Source organism: Fusarium fujikuroi, chromosome FFUJ_chr02 (assembly GCF_900079805.1).
Source record: "Fusarium fujikuroi IMI 58289 draft genome, chromosome FFUJ_chr02".
NCBI lineage: Eukaryota > Fungi > Ascomycota > Sordariomycetes > Hypocreales > Nectriaceae > Fusarium > Fusarium fujikuroi.
The window spans coordinates 4294542-4313199 of record NC_036623.1 but is presented as its reverse complement, the minus strand read 5'-3'; the positions used below and the strand labels follow the sequence as shown (position 1 = coordinate 4313199).

Sequence of the window (18658 nt, the reverse complement as noted above, 5' to 3'; positions counted from 1 at the left end):
TTACATACCACTGGCGATCTATGCCAACAAGATTGCCCTCACAGCTGTGACCGTAGATCAGAGTAGTCCGGGCTAGCACAATGCTTTTACTGTCATTCAAATTGGGAGCATCCCTTTGTGTTCAATATTTCCTTTTCACAGAGATGGGAGATCAGCGTTTGGAATCATCCTTGATAGTTAATCATTCCACTAGACTTACAACGCGCGTCTTTTCTATTGGCATAGCTTTTGCGTACCTGCATGTAGAACATCACCCCCTTGATGTTACCCATCTCTTCCTAATATAAAATGTCTGATACTTGCCGAGAAGTTCTAAGTATTCTCCATCCTTCCCAAACACACTCTTTTACCACTCATTACAACACACTCTTCAACATTCTTCAGAATGCAGTCATTCCTTACTCTTGCAATGCTCTTTGGTAGCACATTGGCAGCTCCTCTGAATGCCAACCAGAACGAACTCCTTAGCCCCGAGAAACGTGAAGCCCTTCCCCCATCCGTCGTGCAAATCATTGACTTCGGCAATGGTGAAGACTCTGAGCCTTCTACCACCGATCCTTATGTCATCGAAACCGCTACCAGTACTACCGTTTCTGTCACTCCCACTGACTACCCGTTCGATGATCCCCTTGGATCCCCAGACCCTAACGGCCCAATTGGAGGGCTGGACAAGCGACAGCTTCAAACCCTCACAGGCCTTCTGGGACTGAAGACTGCAGAAATGAACAAGAGACAGCTTGACGCCGTGACTAGCCTTCTTGGAGGACTCAAGTCCGAAGGCCTTAACAAGCGACAGCTTGACGCCGTGACTAGCCTTCTTGGAGGACTCAAGTCCGAAGGCCTTAACAAGCGACAGCTTGACGCCGTCACCGGTCTTCTTGGCCCACTCCTTGGTGGTCTAGGTGGTGCACCACCTGCAGTGCCTCCTCCCGCCCCCATTCCCGGAGCCACCACGACCGCTGATGCTACCACCGCCACTAGTGCCGTTCCCACTGTCACCAACCTCGAGGACATCCCCACGTTTGGTTCTGCATAAGAAGGACGGGAGGGTAGAGCGTGGTGTTAGTCCCTCGGACTGAGTCGGAAGGTGGTAGGTGCGCTTCATGTATGGTCATGCCTGATGCCTTTGTCACTGTCTTGTTGTTCTTATGGGGGTTTTTCAATGTTTTGAGTTTGGGTTGTCTTGATCGGGAGAATAGTGACAATAACTTGTACACCATAGAGGGGGAAGCGATCGTCCCCTTGGGTTCATCAATGGATATGGTCGTTTTTATGCTGTTAGGTATAGTTCTGAGCTGAAATCTCGATACTTCATTTGCGAACAAAAACATTTGCATCGGAGTGGTCTCGTAGGGACATCCCTAAAATTGTGCTGAGTATTGCCGTCTCAATCACTTAAGTGTCCCGTTTGACTGCCATTTCACAACATCGCCTAATTGCCTAAGCGCATTGCTGAATAAAAGAGGATACCTTTTACTGAGTCTATTTTAACAACCTGCATTAAAGTCTAATATTTCCTCAGTGCCCAAGGCTAGCCTTTACAAATATTTTCTTTCATCTTTATAAGAGACCAGTAAATATGGGTATCTAGTCCCTCGGTTCAAATGCGTAAATAGCAAGATATATAGCAATACAAATGTTGGCACTGAGGTCTAGGGTACCACGTGATCGTCGACCGCGGATCCACATGAGCTCATGTTCCCGATGGGCGATAGCCAAACACCAAGTCAAGACATCCCTCTTCAACAGGGAGACCGATAGCCCATTCAATGCCCGACAGTGAATAAAGAGAATGCCGTTGATGGCCCGTTGAGTTGACCTCAATGGCGTCGCAATCGGCTATCGCAGACCCCCGCAACAATGTATAACCGCGACTCGAGGATAATGCGCAAGCTCCTCGGCAAGGCTGCGACCGAGACCCCCGCAGGCGACCCGGCCAACCTTTCGATAACAAGCGCTCCCGCTTCTACAATCTCAGCCTCATTTCGACCGTCCAAGTCGCAAGATGCCGTGTATCGAGCCGGTGTTCCGATATTAGCCCTCGATGTTTCCCCCGATCGACGAGCCGCCGTGCTGGCCGGTGGACATATTCTCAAGACAGTGGTCCTCGATGATCCTCATAACTTCAACTTCAACTTTCGCGAGGGCGTGGACTTGAGGGCTGCGATCACTGCTCAGCCGGCTGGCTTGAAGGGCAACCAGGCGGCGGATCAGCTCAGCATTCGCGATGTTAAATGGCACGGTGGTTCTACAATCTTCACGGCTTGCGCGAATGGCAAGATCTTCGCATACGATGTCGCACGAGTCGGGTCTGGCGCAGCCGAGCCATTGGAATACATGCAGATGCAGGAAGATTCGCGCCAGGTTAACACCCTTGATGTCAATCCACATCTCAAGAGTTGGCTCCTTTCAGGCAGTCAAGACGGCATGGCGCGCGTTTTCGATACTGCGGCACCTCTCCAAGGACGATCGGGCGGCATTACCTTTCGGCAACGATTCGCGCCCCTCAAATGTATCGACTCGGTTCGGCAAGTTAAATGGTCTCCAAAGGTCGGGCACGAGATGGCATGCTGTACTGAGGGCGGAGTGGTGCTGAAATGGGATGTGCGCCAACCATCAAGACCATTGTTGAGGATCAATGCGCACGAAAAGGCGTGCGCCTCTATCGCATGGCATCCGGATGGAAACCACCTTATCAGTGCCGGTAGAGATACGAAACTCCATGTGTGGGATCTTTCGAGTTCAGCCGATAAACGACAGAAGCCGAAATGGTCTGTAACAACACCTGCGCCCATCTGGACTATCGCATGGCGACCTGGCCTGTGGTCTGCTACAGCGCAGAACAAACGCGTAGCTCAAATAGCAGTGTCCTACGATGATAGTAGCTCTCGTCGATATGGTACTTCGGCAGTACACATCTGGGACCTGGCTCGACCGACCATGGCATACAAAGAAATCGAGAGATTCGACGCTTCACCGGCTACTCTCCTCTGGCAAGACCAGGACATGCTTTGGACAGTTGGCCAAGACGGACTGTTTGCGCAAAACGACGTCGCATATGCGCCCAAGGTCATTGATCGCCAGTCTACCTCTTCTATGGCATTCTCACCGAAAGGCGATGTTATGATGTTCCTTGACGAGCGATCTCATCAGAGCAGTCGACCTCGACCTCCAGTCACACACCATGCGGAGATAGTGCCTCGTGGCCCCTATGGATCGAGCCCCAATGCCCCCATGCTCAGCATCAGCCGCAGCGACTCGGAGGAGGATGTCATTGGCAGTTTTCTTGGTCCTAGGCGACGGACGAGTCGAAGGAAAGCAGGACGCTCCACCAATCTGAGCACGACGCCACCTTCTGGATCTGGACCTGATGATAACAAGCCGTTCCTGGCGCTTGACCAAGCCATCAATGTGACTGGGGTCTTCAAGACTCAGCAAACAATGGCTTTCGGTCGATTGCCTGCTGTAAAAACAACACAAATCTACCAATATCTCTCAGGAATATACCTCGAGACGCTCCGTCAGGAGCTCCCATACGTTAAAGACGGAAAGCCGCTCAATGAACGAGTCGGCGTCATCCTAGAACATTATGCTCGCGCAGCCGAAAGCGTTTCGTACTTCCGATTAGCACAGACTTGGCGCGTTCTCGCTTACACGGTCGGCCTACTCCTCGATCGTCGCGCTCAATACCACCTCGACCTCCGCCTCGGACGCTTCCAGAAGGTGAAGCTAGAAGAGAGAAAGGGAAGTGGAATGCTGAAGCCCGTTGACTTTTATACTGCTAGTCGAACCCCCGGCGATGAAACGCCCAGACGTCCTTCTGGAAAGTCAGGGCTCGGCGGCCGCTCTCTAAGCACTCGATCCCTTCTCGCGATGGGCTTCGAGAGCACGTCAAACGTCCCAACTCCGCTCGCGCGACCGGCTGACGCTCCAGATAATTCGAAAGAGCATGCACAACAGGTTGGCAAGAGACTTGCAGCCGTCATGGAGCCTGATGAACTTCGTCTTGGGCCTGGCATAAATGACAGGTTCGAAGACACCCCCCGAAAGCGGCTCGACTCGGTTCCCGTCTCTGATGTCAGCCATGAAAGCGAGAGCTCACAGATATCTAGCACCGAAGGATACGACTTTTACGACGCTGAGGTCTTGCTCAAGGCCCTCGATGTTCCTCCACCCAAGAAGAAGGAGCCTCTATCGTTGGACTCTATGATCCCAGAGGTCCAGAGGGTGACGCGCCATGATTCGGACGAGAGCTTTGCTCAGATGTTTTCGACATCTGATGCGACAAAAAAACCTTCGGCTTCGACACCGAGAGGCACCGGACCATGGCGATCGAGTCTTGCGAGACATGCCTCGGATATGGAGAAGGATAATGAGTACCCGAGCCACATTCGGGGCGAAGAGGTTCATGCAGATACGCCGACGGATTCGCCCAAGTCACGCCCACATAGTAAGAAGCCGCCGACAGACTCCCCAGAGGATCTTTTCTTGATATCTCAAACTACAATGGGAACCGATGATTCGTTCCCGTCGCAAACGTCAGAGCCCCTGCAATCTGAACCATCACCCCCCAAGATTGTCGCCGAGTCACTTCCAGCGAAGCGAGACTCCCCGCAGCCACAAGTACTTGTTCCAGCAAGCCATCCCAATCGATCCAGCAGCCCTGCCAAGGACCTATTCCCTGCGCAGAAAGACCTACGGCCTCACATCGTGGAGACAGACTTTCTCCCATGGGACAATGATCCTCTATATCCTTTCCCAACTACTGTTTCTGGCGAAAGTCCGATTGTTTCACCACTTGACCCCTACACCTCTATCACAGAGGCCTTGCATTACGAGTCGCGAACTTCTGCTGTTAATGCTTCGGCCATCGTGCTCCTTCTCAAGCCTTTAGTACCCGACTTCGTGATCGACTACCATCAGGCGAATGCAGTCTTGCGACAGCACCATTCGAGACTGATGCAAATGGGTCTATTCATTGAAGCGTCGCTTCTACGGAACTTGTGCATCAAAGGATGGCCTGAAGGTTTGCCTCAGTGGGGCGAAAACTATACAGCAATCTTCACACCAGCGCAACAGAACGGAAAGGTGAGCTTCCTTTGCTCTGCGTGCAAGAAACCTAGGGAGCTTGATCCCAAAGATGGGCCAGAAGCTATCTGGACCTGTGAGCGATGCCGCACCATCATGGCGCCTTGCGCTGTTTGTGGCCATAGAGAGCCAACACATGCTGAATTCGCGCCCGTGGAACTGCCAACTGCCATGGGCTCCCCAGACACTTGGCTCTCCCAATGGTGGTACTGTCCTGGCTGTGCACACGGTGGTCATGCCTCCTGTCTTACAGCATGGCACGCTGTTCTCGATCAGCCAGACTCTAGCGGCTCAACTACCTTCAGCGATGGCTGCTGTCCCCTCGATGGCTGTGGACACGCGTGCCTACCTGGTCGATACCGCGGCGAGACTAGCACAGCACGGTCTGACGAGATTGGTCGCGCGACTGTAGAGAAGACGAGGGCAAGGGATGAGCGTGGAGCAAGCAGCAGTAGACGATCAAGTCCTCGTGCAGGTATGGACCGATCTGTCAAGAGTGATGGCAACGACATACCGCAGAGCAGAGCGGTAGGTATGGCGAGGGATGCGCTGAATAAGAGCAGTGGAGGGATCCTTAGCTCGAGCCCTGGGAGGGCTGTTGCGACGGGGGAGAGGGAGAGGAGGAAGAGTGTAAAGTTTGCGAGCACTGATTGACAGAGCTACGGTGGACAGTTATGTGCCTTGTGTTATTACTATTAGCATGGCGTTTGGACGTGGAGTCATCCGTGGGTAGTACAATTTGATCATGGAGAGAGGCGATGGCGTTTTAGACACGATATGGCTGTTGGATGTCTGTTGGAGATGAGCATGGTCAATGAGCATGGTGGAGCGATGAAAGGAGTTATTTAGAAACATTTAACTGTAGTATTTTGGCCATTGACAAACTTCTCATTATAAACTATCGTGTTAGGCAGCAGTGGTAAAAGCATTTGAGTTTGCTATCTCTATATGATGAGATGTGTTTGACTTTGTCCTAGGGCTTGAGGTTCTGTTAACCCTCAACTTTATACATCTAACAGACCAATACAGCGAGCCATTTCATTTAGACTCACATGGGACTGCGCTTCTTAACCATCCAGTGACCCTCTCAACGACTCATCTCCATCATATTCTCCCCAGACAATCCATTTTCCCTTCTCAGCTGTCTACACCCTCCAATATTGTCGAGAACATGGATGCCTTTGGCTGCGGGTCATTGACAAACCACATGAGCACAAGTACGTGCTGCCCTGAGCCTTCTACTATCTCTCACCATGCTGAACATACTCTAGCGCTGCTCGACGCTCGTCCTATAATTATATCCGGCCCTTCTGGCGTTGGCAAGGGTACACTGATCAAGCGACTGAAGGACAACCACCCGACCATCTTCGGCTCGGTTGTCTCACACACAACACGCCAGCCGCGACCTGACGAGGCCGAGGGAGTGGCCTACTTTTTCTGCTCCGCGCCCGAGATCTGGAACATGATAATGCGGAAACAGTTCGTCGAGCACACTTATTACAGTGGCAACTTTTATGGCACGAGCAAGAAGGCCATGGATGAGCTGATGAAGAAAGGTGTGGCTCCCATCCTGGATATTGAGATGGAAGGCGTAAAGCAGATGAAAGCTTCAGACTTGGTGGCTCGGTATGTCTTCGTCAGCCCTCCGAGTCTGGAGACACTCGAAGCCCGACTCTGGGAGCGCGGAACGGAAGATGAGGCGAGCATCTCGCAGCGGTTGGCACAAGCGAAGCTCGAGCTTGAGTTTGCAGAGACTGGAGTGCATGACATTATCATCGTCAACGGCGATCTCGATGAAGCGTATCGGCAGCTGGAGGACTTTGTTTTTCAGCGTGGAAGGTTTAATTAGGTAGCTGGACAATTTCTCAGGCTACCAGCGTACCGACTGAATCCATTAAAAAAAAAAAACCACCGCTGTCTAAGATTCAGAGTGTTTACTCAAGTTATGGTCTGGTCTCGTGGCTAATCCATCGCCCCATCCAACGTCGATTGATCTCCTTCGCCTCATCCACCATCCCGAGCTCTAGCAACAGCTGAATAGTACCCCTAGTAGCGGAGTATATAGCTGAACTAATCCAAGCCTGCGTCGGAGCCGTATGCTCTCCAATGAAGATAGTATTATGTTCCGTCTGGTGATACGCTGGTATGTACAGATTATGCTGTTCAACATCAGGACGACACCACGAGGTCGCAGTATGTTCATCTTGTAACCAGCATAACCTCTCATAGTCGCCCGTGTAAAGCTCTCGCGCTTGCTCACCATGAAGACTAACGATTGCGTCGAGGACTGTTTGGACGTGCTCTTCATCAGAGAAGCTGACGTAGCGATCACTCCAATCTCCACCGCGGTAGTGTGTAATCAGCCCAGGTCGGGACTCGTTCAATCCGTACACAGGATAGTATAAAGCGCCGATGGGTCTACTCTCGGGAATAGAGTATCCCCCAAATATAGGGCGCTCGCCCTTCTCCCAGAAACGTTCGGAGAAGAGGAGGGAGACTTTGCAGGCGGATTTGAAGCGTAGGCCTGCTTCGCTGATTGCGCGGCCGAGGACGGATGAGAATGAGGGGAGGTCCATGAAGCGGGTCATTGTGAAGGGAACGGCCATGATGGTGTAGTCGTAGTCCTTGGACTCAAACGTTCGATTCTTGACGCTGGGGTACCATGAGAGTCTGGTACGAGTTTGGCCATCTTTGCTTTTGACAGGCTCAAGCTTTCTGATCTTGCGATTGAGAATCAGACGGTCGGAAACATGAGGAATGAAAGCATCAGTTAGTCGATTGAAGCCTCCGTCAACGCACTTCCACTCCGTCTCGCCCAGCGAATCTTTTGTTCCATCTAGCGCGAGATTCGAGTTGTGCACCATTTCGTCCCAGAAAACATCATAGTCCGTCGCCGTCCAGATAGCGTCAGTCACATTCTCACTTGCATGGAAAGCTTCTCTCATCATGCATTGCTCACTCCAGTCGTCGTAGCCCTGGCCCATGACGAGCTTGTGCGAGCGCCAGACGTCGGCTTGGATTGCTTTGAGCATGGTTTCGTTCTTGAGGATGTCATTCATGCGGTGCTTTGTTTCGTTGTAAGCGGCTGATACCATGGCTGGTGGTTTCGCGAGGCTTGAGTTTGCCAGAATGTCTGCTCTTGTTGGGATGCTGCCATCGGGATGTCGACCGGTTCCCCAAGCAATAAGCTCATTAGGATGGTGTTGAATCCAAGGGATAAAGTCAACTTTCCACTTTGAGTCATTCCCATTCATCGAGTTGAGAGTCTCTGCCAATTGGAATGTCAACCGATGCTCCGTATACTCATGTGTCGAGTTATCACTCTTATACGTAACAGTATACGGCAATCTCATCGGGCCCATCTCAGCAAACTCCTGTGTACCACCGACAAACTTGGTTCTGAAGCGTCCACCCACTCTATCACTGGCTTCGATGATCTCCCAATTATGAAGACCTATGCTATCCAGCATGAGAGCGGTGGTGAGCCCAGAAACACCACCGCCCACAATGGCGATGGAGGCATTGGGAGCTTTAGAGATGGAGGTACAATTGAGAGTTGCGACATCATCAAACCAAGCTCCGATTGAGTCAAAATCTTGCATCTGCGGCTTGTCGACACAGGACCCTGGTTGTTGGCGATCCTCTGGTGGTAACCTACTGCCATGTACGCTGCTCAAGCATGGCAGCAGGAGAACCGAGGCGCTCCAAAACTGATGGCTAAATTTGACCATATTTTAACGGTTAAAATATCCTTTGAGGTATCAGAAGACGTTGAGAGATAACGGATGGTGCTTGAATGAGCTGCGAAGTCCATCGAGCAATAAGTATTCGTCCATCCTCGAGAATCGCACAGCTGCGACAATTGATATCTACCTTGATGGCATAGACTCCATCTCGCAACTACAATAAATCCTATCGCTGCATTGGAGTCGCTGCGTTGGAGCTGGCCATGAGGTTCCATAGAATATGCACGGCAGTTGCATAAGAGAAAGACGATGGGACCTGATCTGCATGGAAAAGACCCTGATGGCTTGGCGCCAACCCTATCAAGGACACCACGGCCGGGCTACAGTACCAGCGCCATCTTAATGGCCGCCAAAGGCCTCATATTTTGACGGATAACTATGAGGGAAATCTCATTTCCCAAGGTCGCAGTGCAGAAAAGGCCTGCTGTGCCTGTCCTTGCAGGGGTGGAACGATCTCTCCGGGTTCACCTAAGAAGTAGCCGATCGCAAGACTTTAATTGTTAGTAAAGAGAATGTATAGGAATGATCAGTACATCTCGGGTTATTTTGACAAATTCAAGGTAATTTTAGATTAGGCAAGGATAAATTGAATGGAATTTATGATGATGTAGCTTTTGCGTTGAACACCGAAGAGGAACACAATTGTGGTTGGCCAAGAAGCTAAATGTCTATTTATGTATATAAAGAGAATATTCAATCTAGATTAACCATAAAATGAACTCTAACTCAACGTCCGTCTCTGCCGATTAAAGCCTACACCCTAGGTCCCCAAAGTCTCAACCTCTCCGCCTCAAACCCAGCCTTGTCCTCTGCCGTAGTCTTCAAGAACCCAATCTCCTTCCAGATATGGATATACTTCCTAACCACGGTCTCCGAAACAGGTCCGACCGCCGACAAAGACTTGGAGTGCTCAAGCGAATGCTTCACATCGAGAACAAGACCACCACAGGCCATGCGGAGGTATGTGTCTTCAAGGAAGTCTGCCAGCAGAGCAGCGGGGTTATCCTGCTGAGGAGCTTTGCGCACCATATCGAGCCATTCCTTGAAGGGGACTTTGTTGGGAATGCGAAGGGTGTCGGAGAGGATGTTGTTGACGTCGCGCCATTGTTGGCCGATGGGGTTGTCGATGTGGTAGATTGGGTAGGGAGTGCGGTCGGAGAGGATGAGATCGGTCAGAGTGTCGGCGATGTCGTTAACGGGAGTCCAGTTGAGATTACCGTCGACGTCAGGAAGAGCATTCAGAGTCTGGGAGGACTTGATAAGGAAGCCAAAGTGCTCCATTGGGTTCCAGTAGCCGCTCGTCTTGGACCCAGCGATCTGACCAAGACGCACCACCATGGGACGGAAACGATCTGTGAACTTGTGGAGAGTCTCATCAAGCATCCTCTCGCAACCCCATTTCGCCTCAGCGTACCCGTTACCGAGTAGTGAGTCAATCGTAGTCCTCTCCTCAGGAACAACAATCTTGCCAGTCTGACCAGCAGCCAGTCCCCACTGTCCAACAACACCAATTGACGAAATCATCTGGAAGCTGAACTTGAAGTCTGCAGGACGATTCGAAGCACACTCACGTCCCAGATCAAGAAGATTGCGGAAGACTTGGAACTGCGACTCAAAGCCCGAGAGAGGACGCTTCGCACTCATGGGCCAGGCGTTGTGGATGATGTGCGTAACAGACCGGATCAAAGATGCATATTCGCTATCCGCAACTCCAAGCTTAGGCTTTGAGGTATCAGTTTGGAAGATTCGCACCTTGGACTTGAGATGCTCCGGGAAACGGATGCCCTTGTCTCTCATGGCCTTGTACTGGCGCGTTGTTGGGTCTTCTCTGTTGGGCCGGTTGAGACATACGACGGTGTGGACTTCTTCGAGTTGCGCGAGGGCGTAGACGAGATGGCTTCCCAACCCGCCTGATGCGCCTGTGACGAGGACGACGCTTTCATTCTTGCCCAGAGGAGGACCATTGGGGTTTGAAGTGGGCGCTTTGAAGCCAGCGGTGTACTTGTTGACAAGCTCAGTGATTGCTTGTTCGCGTTCGGCGAGGTTCGAAGTGTCGCTGTGGGTGACGACTGTTTCTTGAGCGACTGCTTCAGAGACCACAGGTGCGGGAATAGCAGCGGGTTTAGAAGCCGGAGTAGCCAAACCCATCTCGCGCGCCAGCATGGTCTTGAGATCGCCAACAGTCTGACACTCCATAAACAGCTGCTCGTGCGCAATATTCAGACCAAACGTATCCTGGAAGCGACTCGCGATTACAAGCGACAGAAGAGAATCAACACCACAGTCCGCAAAGTTCGTCTCGTCATCTAGATCAGATCTCGCAACACCACTCTCCTCAGAGATAATCTCAAGAGCGCGCTCAAACTCAACCTCAGCTGATTCCGCAAACTCCTCTTGGAGTTCTGGCGTAGCGCTTCCAGTGGTAGTCGTGTCACGACCAGAGTCACTAGCTGCAGAGGATGAACTCTCAGAGACATCTTCGTCTGCGCCGAGAAAGGCGCGCAGATCTTTGACGGTGGGGTGTTCGAAGAAGAGAGCGTTGAAGTCAAGATCAATGTCGAGCTCTTCCTGGAAGCGGGCGGAGATGGTGAGACCGAGGAGGGAGTCGATGCCGACGTCGGCGAAGGTGGTACCATCGGTGAAATCCGAGACATCGATCCCGCTTTCCTCGGAAATGATGCGGATTGCGGTAGAGAACTTCGGTGGCTCTACCTTGGCTGCCGGCTTGTTCTGTGCTGGCTTAGGGGTGGAATCCTTAGTTTGCGAGGGAGTGTTTCGGGGCTTGTCTTGCGTCTGGCGCTGAGGCTGGCCCTTCTTGCCACTCTCAATTGAGAGTATCACCTTGAGGACTCTTCGAGGAACACCTTGAATCGCAATCTGACCAAAGAACGCAACAACTCTATCCTGGTCAAAGATCGTCACATCACCATACCAGAGCTTATCCTCTCCAGCATGCATCTGAGTATAAGTAGTATACTCCTTCTCAAAGTCAAGCGGCTCAAACAGCTCAAGCGATCCCCAGCCATGATTCATGTAAACATCAACGTCAATATCAGTGTGGTCATTGCAGTTCATAGCAAAACCACAAGACTGAGTAAGAGCGTCGATGACAGCGGGGTGAGTGTGGAAGTCGCCGTCGCGCTTGACGGTGCCGAAACTGATCTTGCTGGAAGCTTCCAGGGTTTCGCTGTTGAGGACGACCTCGTCGATGGCGCGGTAGTCGTCGTGGAAGCGTGCGAGAGGACGTATCATGCGGTATGCCATGGGGCGGTTGAAGCGTGCGCTTTCACCGGTGGTGATTTGGTTGCGGAGGTTTTGCATCTTCTGCTTGGTGGTGAGGGCTTCGCTTTGGAGAGCGTCTTGATGGCTTCGGTCCTTGAAGAGGACTACACAAGCGGAGTGTTCTTGCAGATTGCCCTTGTTCTGCAAGGTTGTCAGTATATGCACTAATATGGATTGAAATAGAACGAGATACTTACATCGAACGACATGAACTTAATCGAGACTGACTGAGATGACCAGTCTGCCTCAGCGTGAGCCTGGATGGGATGGCGAGATCCATCGCCACGGAGGATCAAGGCCTTTGAGACAGTCATGTCCGAGACAACAACCATGTCGTCCTTCTGCTGTGGTTGATACCTCTCAAGTAGATACTTACCAAGAGTCAATGCGATATCAGCATAGACAGATGGAGTGCAGAGAGGGATCCCATCGACCTCATGACCCTGCACAAGCGGACTCAAATCCTTGCGAGCAATATCGGCCTCAACGACAATACCAGTCTTCTCAGAGTCGCCACTCTCCTCAACAACACTATGAATAGTAGTGCTCTCGAGCTTGGAGACATTATTGATGACCAAAGGAGGATCGCCCTTTCTCAGCGACCAGTCATTAACGTACTGGATCCAGTACTCCTTGAGATCCCAGCTATAAGCCGGAAGGTCGACGACTGTGTGTGCGCCAGGGAAGTTGCTCTGGTAATCGACCCAATTGATGCTGGCTCCAGCATCGTAGAGACTCTTGAGCGCTGCGGAGAGCATATCCCAGGGTGCTCGCCTACGCTGGAGGGAGGCGACACATGTGATCTGTTGGCCGAGGGTGGGCTTGACCATACCGGAGACAGCTGGGTGAGGACCAACTTCAAGCACCATTGAGCGATCGCTGAGGTAGCCGTCGCGGTAAGCGGTAGTCAGTGCAGTGAGCATGTTGACTGGCTGTCTAGAGTGTCGGGCGAGATATGAGGCATTGAAAGGATTCGCGTTCTCGATGACAGTACCTTCCAAAGGACACAGAATTGGGATCTTGGGATCGGAGAAAGTCACTTTTCCGGCGAGCTTCTCGATGTCGGACACCATTGGCTCCAACTGAGATGAGTGGAAAGCGTAAGGGACCTTGAGAAGAGTGGTCTTGAAGCTAGCCGCCGCAAGCTGCTCCTTGACCTTGGCGATCTGCTCATTCGGACCAGCAAGAACAGTCTCGATGGGAGAGTTGATACAAGCAGTCTCGTACTCTTGACCTTTGAGTGCTTCAGTAATCTCCTCCTGAGATCCCTTCACCACAAGCATGGCGTGGGTACCGCGAGTGCACTTCTGCTCAAGTAACTGCGCTCGGCCACCAACAAGGAATAGTGTATCAGTGTCCGACAGAACCCCAGCGACGTTGAGAGCAGCATACTCTCCAAGACTATGTCCCACAACAGCAGTCGGGGTAATTCCCCAAGACGCCCAGAGTTTGCTCAGCGTAATCTGAAGACAAACACTAGCAAGCTGAACAAGCGAAGGCGCAAACTTGCTAACATCAGGCTCATCAGATTGAATGAAAGGAAGCATCGAAGGAAATCCCAAATTCTGAGCAATTCGATCAAGTGAAAGAAGCTCATTGCGCACGAACTCGTTCTCCTCAAAGAGCTGCTTTCCCATTCCAGGGTACTGCGCTCCCTGACCAGTGAAAGTAAAGACCACTTTTGGTGCGGCCTTGGGCCGTGTGACACCAGTATTGTTCTGAAGAGCTGTTTCGATCTTGGAGCAGATCTCTTCGGAGGTAGCGCCGGGGATGAGAACGCGGTGTTGGTGGTGGATGCGACGTGCTGTGGTGGTGTAGGAGAGCTCAGCAAGGGAGACGTGTGAGTTTGTGCTGAGGAACTTGAGCATTGAGCGCATGTTTCCTTGGAGGGAAACGCCGCTCTTTGCAGTGATCGCGATGGGGAATTGAATGCGAGAATCATTGCTGGCAATGAGTTGTTTTCTAGGCGGTGCGTCCTGGATCAACAGCGCGGAGTTACCTCCCGCAGCACTGAAGTTGTTGACAAAGACACGTCTGGGATTTATCTCTGTGCCTTTCTTCCATTGAGTCGGCCCCATAGCAATACGTACGTTTCGTTGCTCGAGATCAGTGGGGAAGCGATGGTTGATCTTGTTCTTGATGCCGCAGTGCGGAACGATGGTGTCCTTCTTCAGCATCTGAAGGACCTTGATCACGCTGCAGACACCAGAGGCGGCCTCGCCATGGCCGATATTTGCTTTCGCTGAGCCGATGTAGAGTTTCTGGGATTCTGGACGGGCGACTTTGCCTTCAGCCACTGGTGGTGCAAAGGTCTCGAGGACACTGGACATCTCGGTGGCATCGCCAGCTTGCGTACCGCTATGCATCCGATCAGTAAGTAAATTGAAAGGGAGACGGGCAGAATACTTACGTTCCATGCATCTCGACGTAGCTGACACTATAAGGATCGACAGCAGCCTCGTTCAAGATCTTGTTGAAGATAACCCGCTGTGCACCAACATGCGGCCGCGTAATCGACTCCGACTCAGCAGAATGATTCGTATGCGCGCCGAGTACAACACCCAAGATCGGATCATTCTCTGCGATTGCATCATCAAGCCTCTTGATAATGATAGTCGCTACCCCTTCGCCTCGACAATACCCATCTGCGCCATCGTCAAAGGTCTTGCAGTTCCCAGTGCGCGAGAGAAAGTGTCCCCTGTCAAGACCAGCGTGATAGTCAGGATTGGTCAACACGTTCGTACCGCCGGCGATGGCAGTGTCGACGTCGCCTTGCCAGAGTGCGTTGCAGGCAAGATGGATACCGGCTAGCGATGATGAACACGCTGTGTCGACGGCGTAGCTGGGGCCGCTGAACTTGAAGAAATAGTTGATGCGGCCGGGGATGAAAGCTCGGTTTCCGCCAGGGATGTAGTACGTGTCGATATTTTGGGCGCTGTTTGTTTCCATCCAGTCGTTGCTGGTGACACCATAAAAGATACCAACACGATCAGGTCGAGTGGAGGGCGTAGCATCAGGGACGATACCAGCTTGTTCAATTGCTTCGTAAGCTGTCATGAGAGCTAACCTCTGAGCGGGATCAATCTGAGGAGCTTCACGGGGAGAAATGTTGAAGAAGCGAGCGTCAAACTCTGAAGGGTCATCTAGCCAGCAACCAAATGGTGTAGCGCTCGTGTTCTTTCCTGCGCCGGTAGGGTCGACGTGGGTTTGCTGATCCCAGCGAAGACTAGGCACGGGCTTATGGACGTCGAGACCTTTGTAGAGAAGATCCCAGTAGGCTTCATTGTCCTTCGCACCAGGGAAGCGACCGGACATAGCGACAATAGCAAGCTTTGGCTTGCTTGTGCCAGCGTCAGGAACGCTTGGGACACTGGTTGGTTGGCTGGGCACGGTTGTCTCTGGAACGAGATATCGAAGAGATGTCTTCTTGAGGGCAGTGTAGATCAGATGCTCAGCATTCGAACCAATCGACTGGACACTAAACTGCTGAGATCCGGTAGTCTCAAGAGCAGCTTGGACATCATCAAAGATCGAGCCCCAGCGGAGAGGATGAAGAAGGGCTTGAGCGATGGCATCTTCCAACAGTGTCGCGAAGCTTCGCTCCTCGGGCTTGGAGCCTGTACTAGACAGAAGAGGGATCTGTTCAGATGGTGACACGGCCTTGTTGAGCATCAAGCCATCGACGATTCGTCGAGCGTCTTTCTGAGAGTACAGATGCGGTGCGTGGTAAGCGCTATAGATGGGAATAGCTTTGGACGTAATGCTCTTGGAAGCAAGCCAATGCGCAAGATCGCCAAGACGCTGAGGCGGACCGCTAACAGTAATGCCATTTGGCGCATAGGCACTGATATAGGGCATGCTAGTCAAGACACCGCCGTCCTAAAATATTACACATTATTATCGACTTGCTATTTCAGTGTACGGCACTTACATTGGCATCCCAGAACTCCTGGAAGGCTTTGGCTGCCTTTTGACCCGGGACAAGAAGAGCCCAGCTCCTGTTCAAGTCTTGGCTTGGATCAACTCGCCGAGCTGTATCAGTAACGAGAAGACCTGTTCGGAAAGCTGCGACGACGGACGAAACAGCCATGGGGATCAGATCTGCTGTGAAGCTACTGCAACTAACAGCCGCAGCTGCAAAAGCGCCGGTGCAGAGACCAACGACCCTTGAATTCTGCGCATCATACGAGGAAATACCCGCTTGACTACTCACTGTTAACACTCTCCCAGGAATAATTGAAGTGTCAATGACTTACCTAATGAATGTGCCGAGCTGATACAAAGTCGTCATCGCCATATCAAGCGCCACGCATCGCGGACCACTCTGATCCCAAAGTAGAAGATCCTCCTGGCACGTAAACCGCGGAAGATCCTTTCTGATACTATACGGGATCTTGAAGAGTTCAGCGCGGAGGGCATTGTAGCTCTGGTTCAGAAACTCGTGAAGAAAGAGATTGTCGCGCTTCTGGAGGAGGTGCTGTAAGTGAGGTTGGACATCAAAGGTTTGGTCTCCGAAGAGATACAGCTTCATGTGGGATGCCATGACAAAGGTGTTGAATCTTGTAGATGTTTTTGGTTGAAGTCTATGATGTTTTGTCTATAGCTACTTCTCTCCCTCTTGGCTCTGATGAGACGATGCCTCTTTTATCTACCTTCATATCACTCTCATCCTTTCTTTGACCTTATCTCGCCGCCATCTTCTATCAGAGATCTTCATCGTCTTACTCGGAGTCCGGCATATCAGACTCTCAATCTTCTGAATGCCGTCATCAGCGGCCCCCATCGCCGACGTCAACAAAGAGGTTCCATTCCCGACACTGAGCCTCATCATGCCCAGATAATGCACGTCTGACCCAAAACAGACATATTAACGCTACTGTCATACATAATATCAGCCATGTTCCTGTATCAAGACTTGTAAGACGGCGTCCAAGTCTCGGGAATCAGGTCGGTTCAGCTCGGGAACTCCACGGCGACTAAGGACTTCGGACGCCGCGTGATCTCGTCATCTCTCATAAAGCTTGATCCTATCGCATTAAATGATTCTTTGTTTACACTAGCAGTCATAATTGAGTGCAAGATGGACAAGGCGGATAGAGACGCTGTCATTGAGCATGCTACGCAGGTCAAACGCCTCGTGCATGATCCTCACAGCTTCCTCACTGAGCTAGTCGCACAGCAACAGCAATATCACTGCATCGCCTGGCTTTGCCACTTCAATATCCTCTCCAACATTCCCCAGCCTCCAGAGTCTATCGCCTACTCTGATGTCGCCACCAAGGCTCAAGTCCCGCTGTCAAAGCTGCAGTCCGTAGCACGCATGGCGATGACTACCGGTTTACTCAGCGAGACCAAAGATGGCAAGCTTTCTCACAATACCCTTTCTGCGCAGTTCATTACGAATGTCCATATGAAGACGCAGCTTCTTCATATCGTCAATCAGACTGTTCCTCTCATGACGGGCTTGATCCAAGCTACGTGGAAATGGGGCGAGACGTCTGCGACTAATGAGACGGCTTACAATATTATTCATGGCACTGAGCTGTCGTTCTTTGAGCACTTGAAGACGCGGCCTGATCTCAATGAAGGCTTCCAGGCGTACATGAAGAGTCGTGCTGTGTCGCACACTGGTTCTAATGTCGAGCATCTTCTGAACGCCTTTGACTGGAAGGCGTTGGGACAAGCTCAAGTCGTTGATGTAAGTTCTCATCTCAATTGTCCGCAGGTTTTTGCTGATGTTGTACAGATTGGAGGAAGTAGTGGCTCAACATCAATTATGCTGGCGACAGCATTCCCTTTACTCAATCTCGTCATCGAAGACCTTCCAGAACCCATTGAGAACGCTAAGGCTCGTCTGTCTGAGTTGCCATCAGACATCAAGTCTCGTATTGAGATCATGGCCTACGACTTCTTCACTCCCCAACCCGTCAAAAACGCTGATGTCTATCTTTTACGCACGATTCTCCATGACTGGCCCGATGCTGATGCCATCAAGATCATACAAGGCATCGTCGCAGCCATGGGTCCGTCCAGTCGCTTGCTGATCATGGATATGGTGTTGCCCAAGCCAGGCTCTGGGTCTGTGACATTTGAAGCAGCGCTTCGACAGAAGGATCTTACCATGATTCAGTGCTTCAATGCTCAGGAGCGCGAGGTTGAGGAGTGGAAGGCCCTGCTTACCAAGGCTGATCCGCGATTGAAGATACAGGCGATCGAGAGACCTGCTGGGAGTGAGTTGTCGGTGATTGAGGCTATGCTTGATGAGTCTCCGGAGCAGGCGGCGTGGTTCTAGGCAGCGTTATAGATAAGATCACAATGAAATCTTTATGGCCATATATTTTGCTTCTCTCGCTAGTCGTGATACTTGCCATGGTATTGTAGGAATGGAGACAAGTCAAATTTGAAGCATGTCTCAAAGTGGTCACCTAGGCCAATGTGATGTTTTCCTCACACCTTCTCCCCCATTTGATGTTGATCAAGGGATCGATGAAGTCGGCGACATGGAAGAGTGTCGTACCATCGCGCAGGCTTTCAGTCCGAGA

At 51.5% G+C, this 18658-nt stretch overlaps 6 protein-coding genes; 4 read left to right on the top strand and 2 right to left on the bottom strand.

Annotated features, from left to right (window-relative positions):
* Positions 1-385: 385 nt before the first annotated feature.
* On the top strand, positions 386-1036 carry FFUJ_03980 (uncharacterized protein; the record flags this gene model as incomplete). The annotated part of the gene is made up of 1 exon (XM_023572788.1): positions 386-1036. The coding sequence occupies one exon, from the start codon at positions 386-388 to the stop codon at positions 1034-1036; it is 651 nt and encodes a 216-aa protein (XP_023426847.1).
* Positions 1037-1860: 824 nt separating this feature from the next.
* On the top strand, positions 1861-5742 carry FFUJ_03981 (uncharacterized protein; the record flags this gene model as incomplete). The annotated part of the gene is made up of 1 exon (XM_023572787.1): positions 1861-5742. One exon carries the CDS (start codon positions 1861-1863, stop codon positions 5740-5742), a length of 3882 nt encoding a protein of 1293 aa, XP_023426846.1.
* Positions 5743-6259: 517 nt separating this feature from the next.
* FFUJ_03982 (probable guanylate kinase) lies at positions 6260-6937 on the top strand (the record flags this gene model as incomplete). XM_023572786.1 has 2 exons in its annotated part: positions 6260-6305; positions 6360-6937. The coding sequence occupies 2 exons, from the start codon at positions 6260-6262 to the stop codon at positions 6935-6937; spliced, it is 624 nt and encodes a 207-aa protein (XP_023426845.1).
* Positions 6938-7031: 94 nt separating this feature from the next.
* Positions 7032-8819, bottom strand: FFUJ_03983 (fusarubin cluster-oxidoreductase; the record flags this gene model as incomplete). Its single annotated transcript, XM_023572784.1, has 1 exon — positions 7032-8819. The coding sequence occupies one exon, from the start codon at positions 8817-8819 to the stop codon at positions 7032-7034; it is 1788 nt and encodes a 595-aa protein (XP_023426844.1).
* A 768-nt stretch (positions 8820-9587) lies between these two features.
* fsr1 (fusarubin cluster-polyketide synthase) lies at positions 9588-16659 on the bottom strand (the record flags this gene model as incomplete). XM_023572783.1 has 5 exons in its annotated part: positions 9588-12257; positions 12314-14474; positions 14527-15995; positions 16048-16321; positions 16373-16659. The coding sequence occupies 5 exons, from the start codon at positions 16657-16659 to the stop codon at positions 9588-9590; spliced, it is 6861 nt and encodes a 2286-aa protein (XP_023426843.1).
* A 537-nt stretch (positions 16660-17196) lies between these two features.
* fsr2 (fusarubin cluster-methyltransferase) lies at positions 17197-18408 on the top strand (the record flags this gene model as incomplete). XM_023572782.1 has 2 exons in its annotated part: positions 17197-17814; positions 17863-18408. The coding sequence occupies 2 exons, from the start codon at positions 17197-17199 to the stop codon at positions 18406-18408; spliced, it is 1164 nt and encodes a 387-aa protein (XP_023426842.1).
* Positions 18409-18658: the final 250 nt, after the last annotated feature.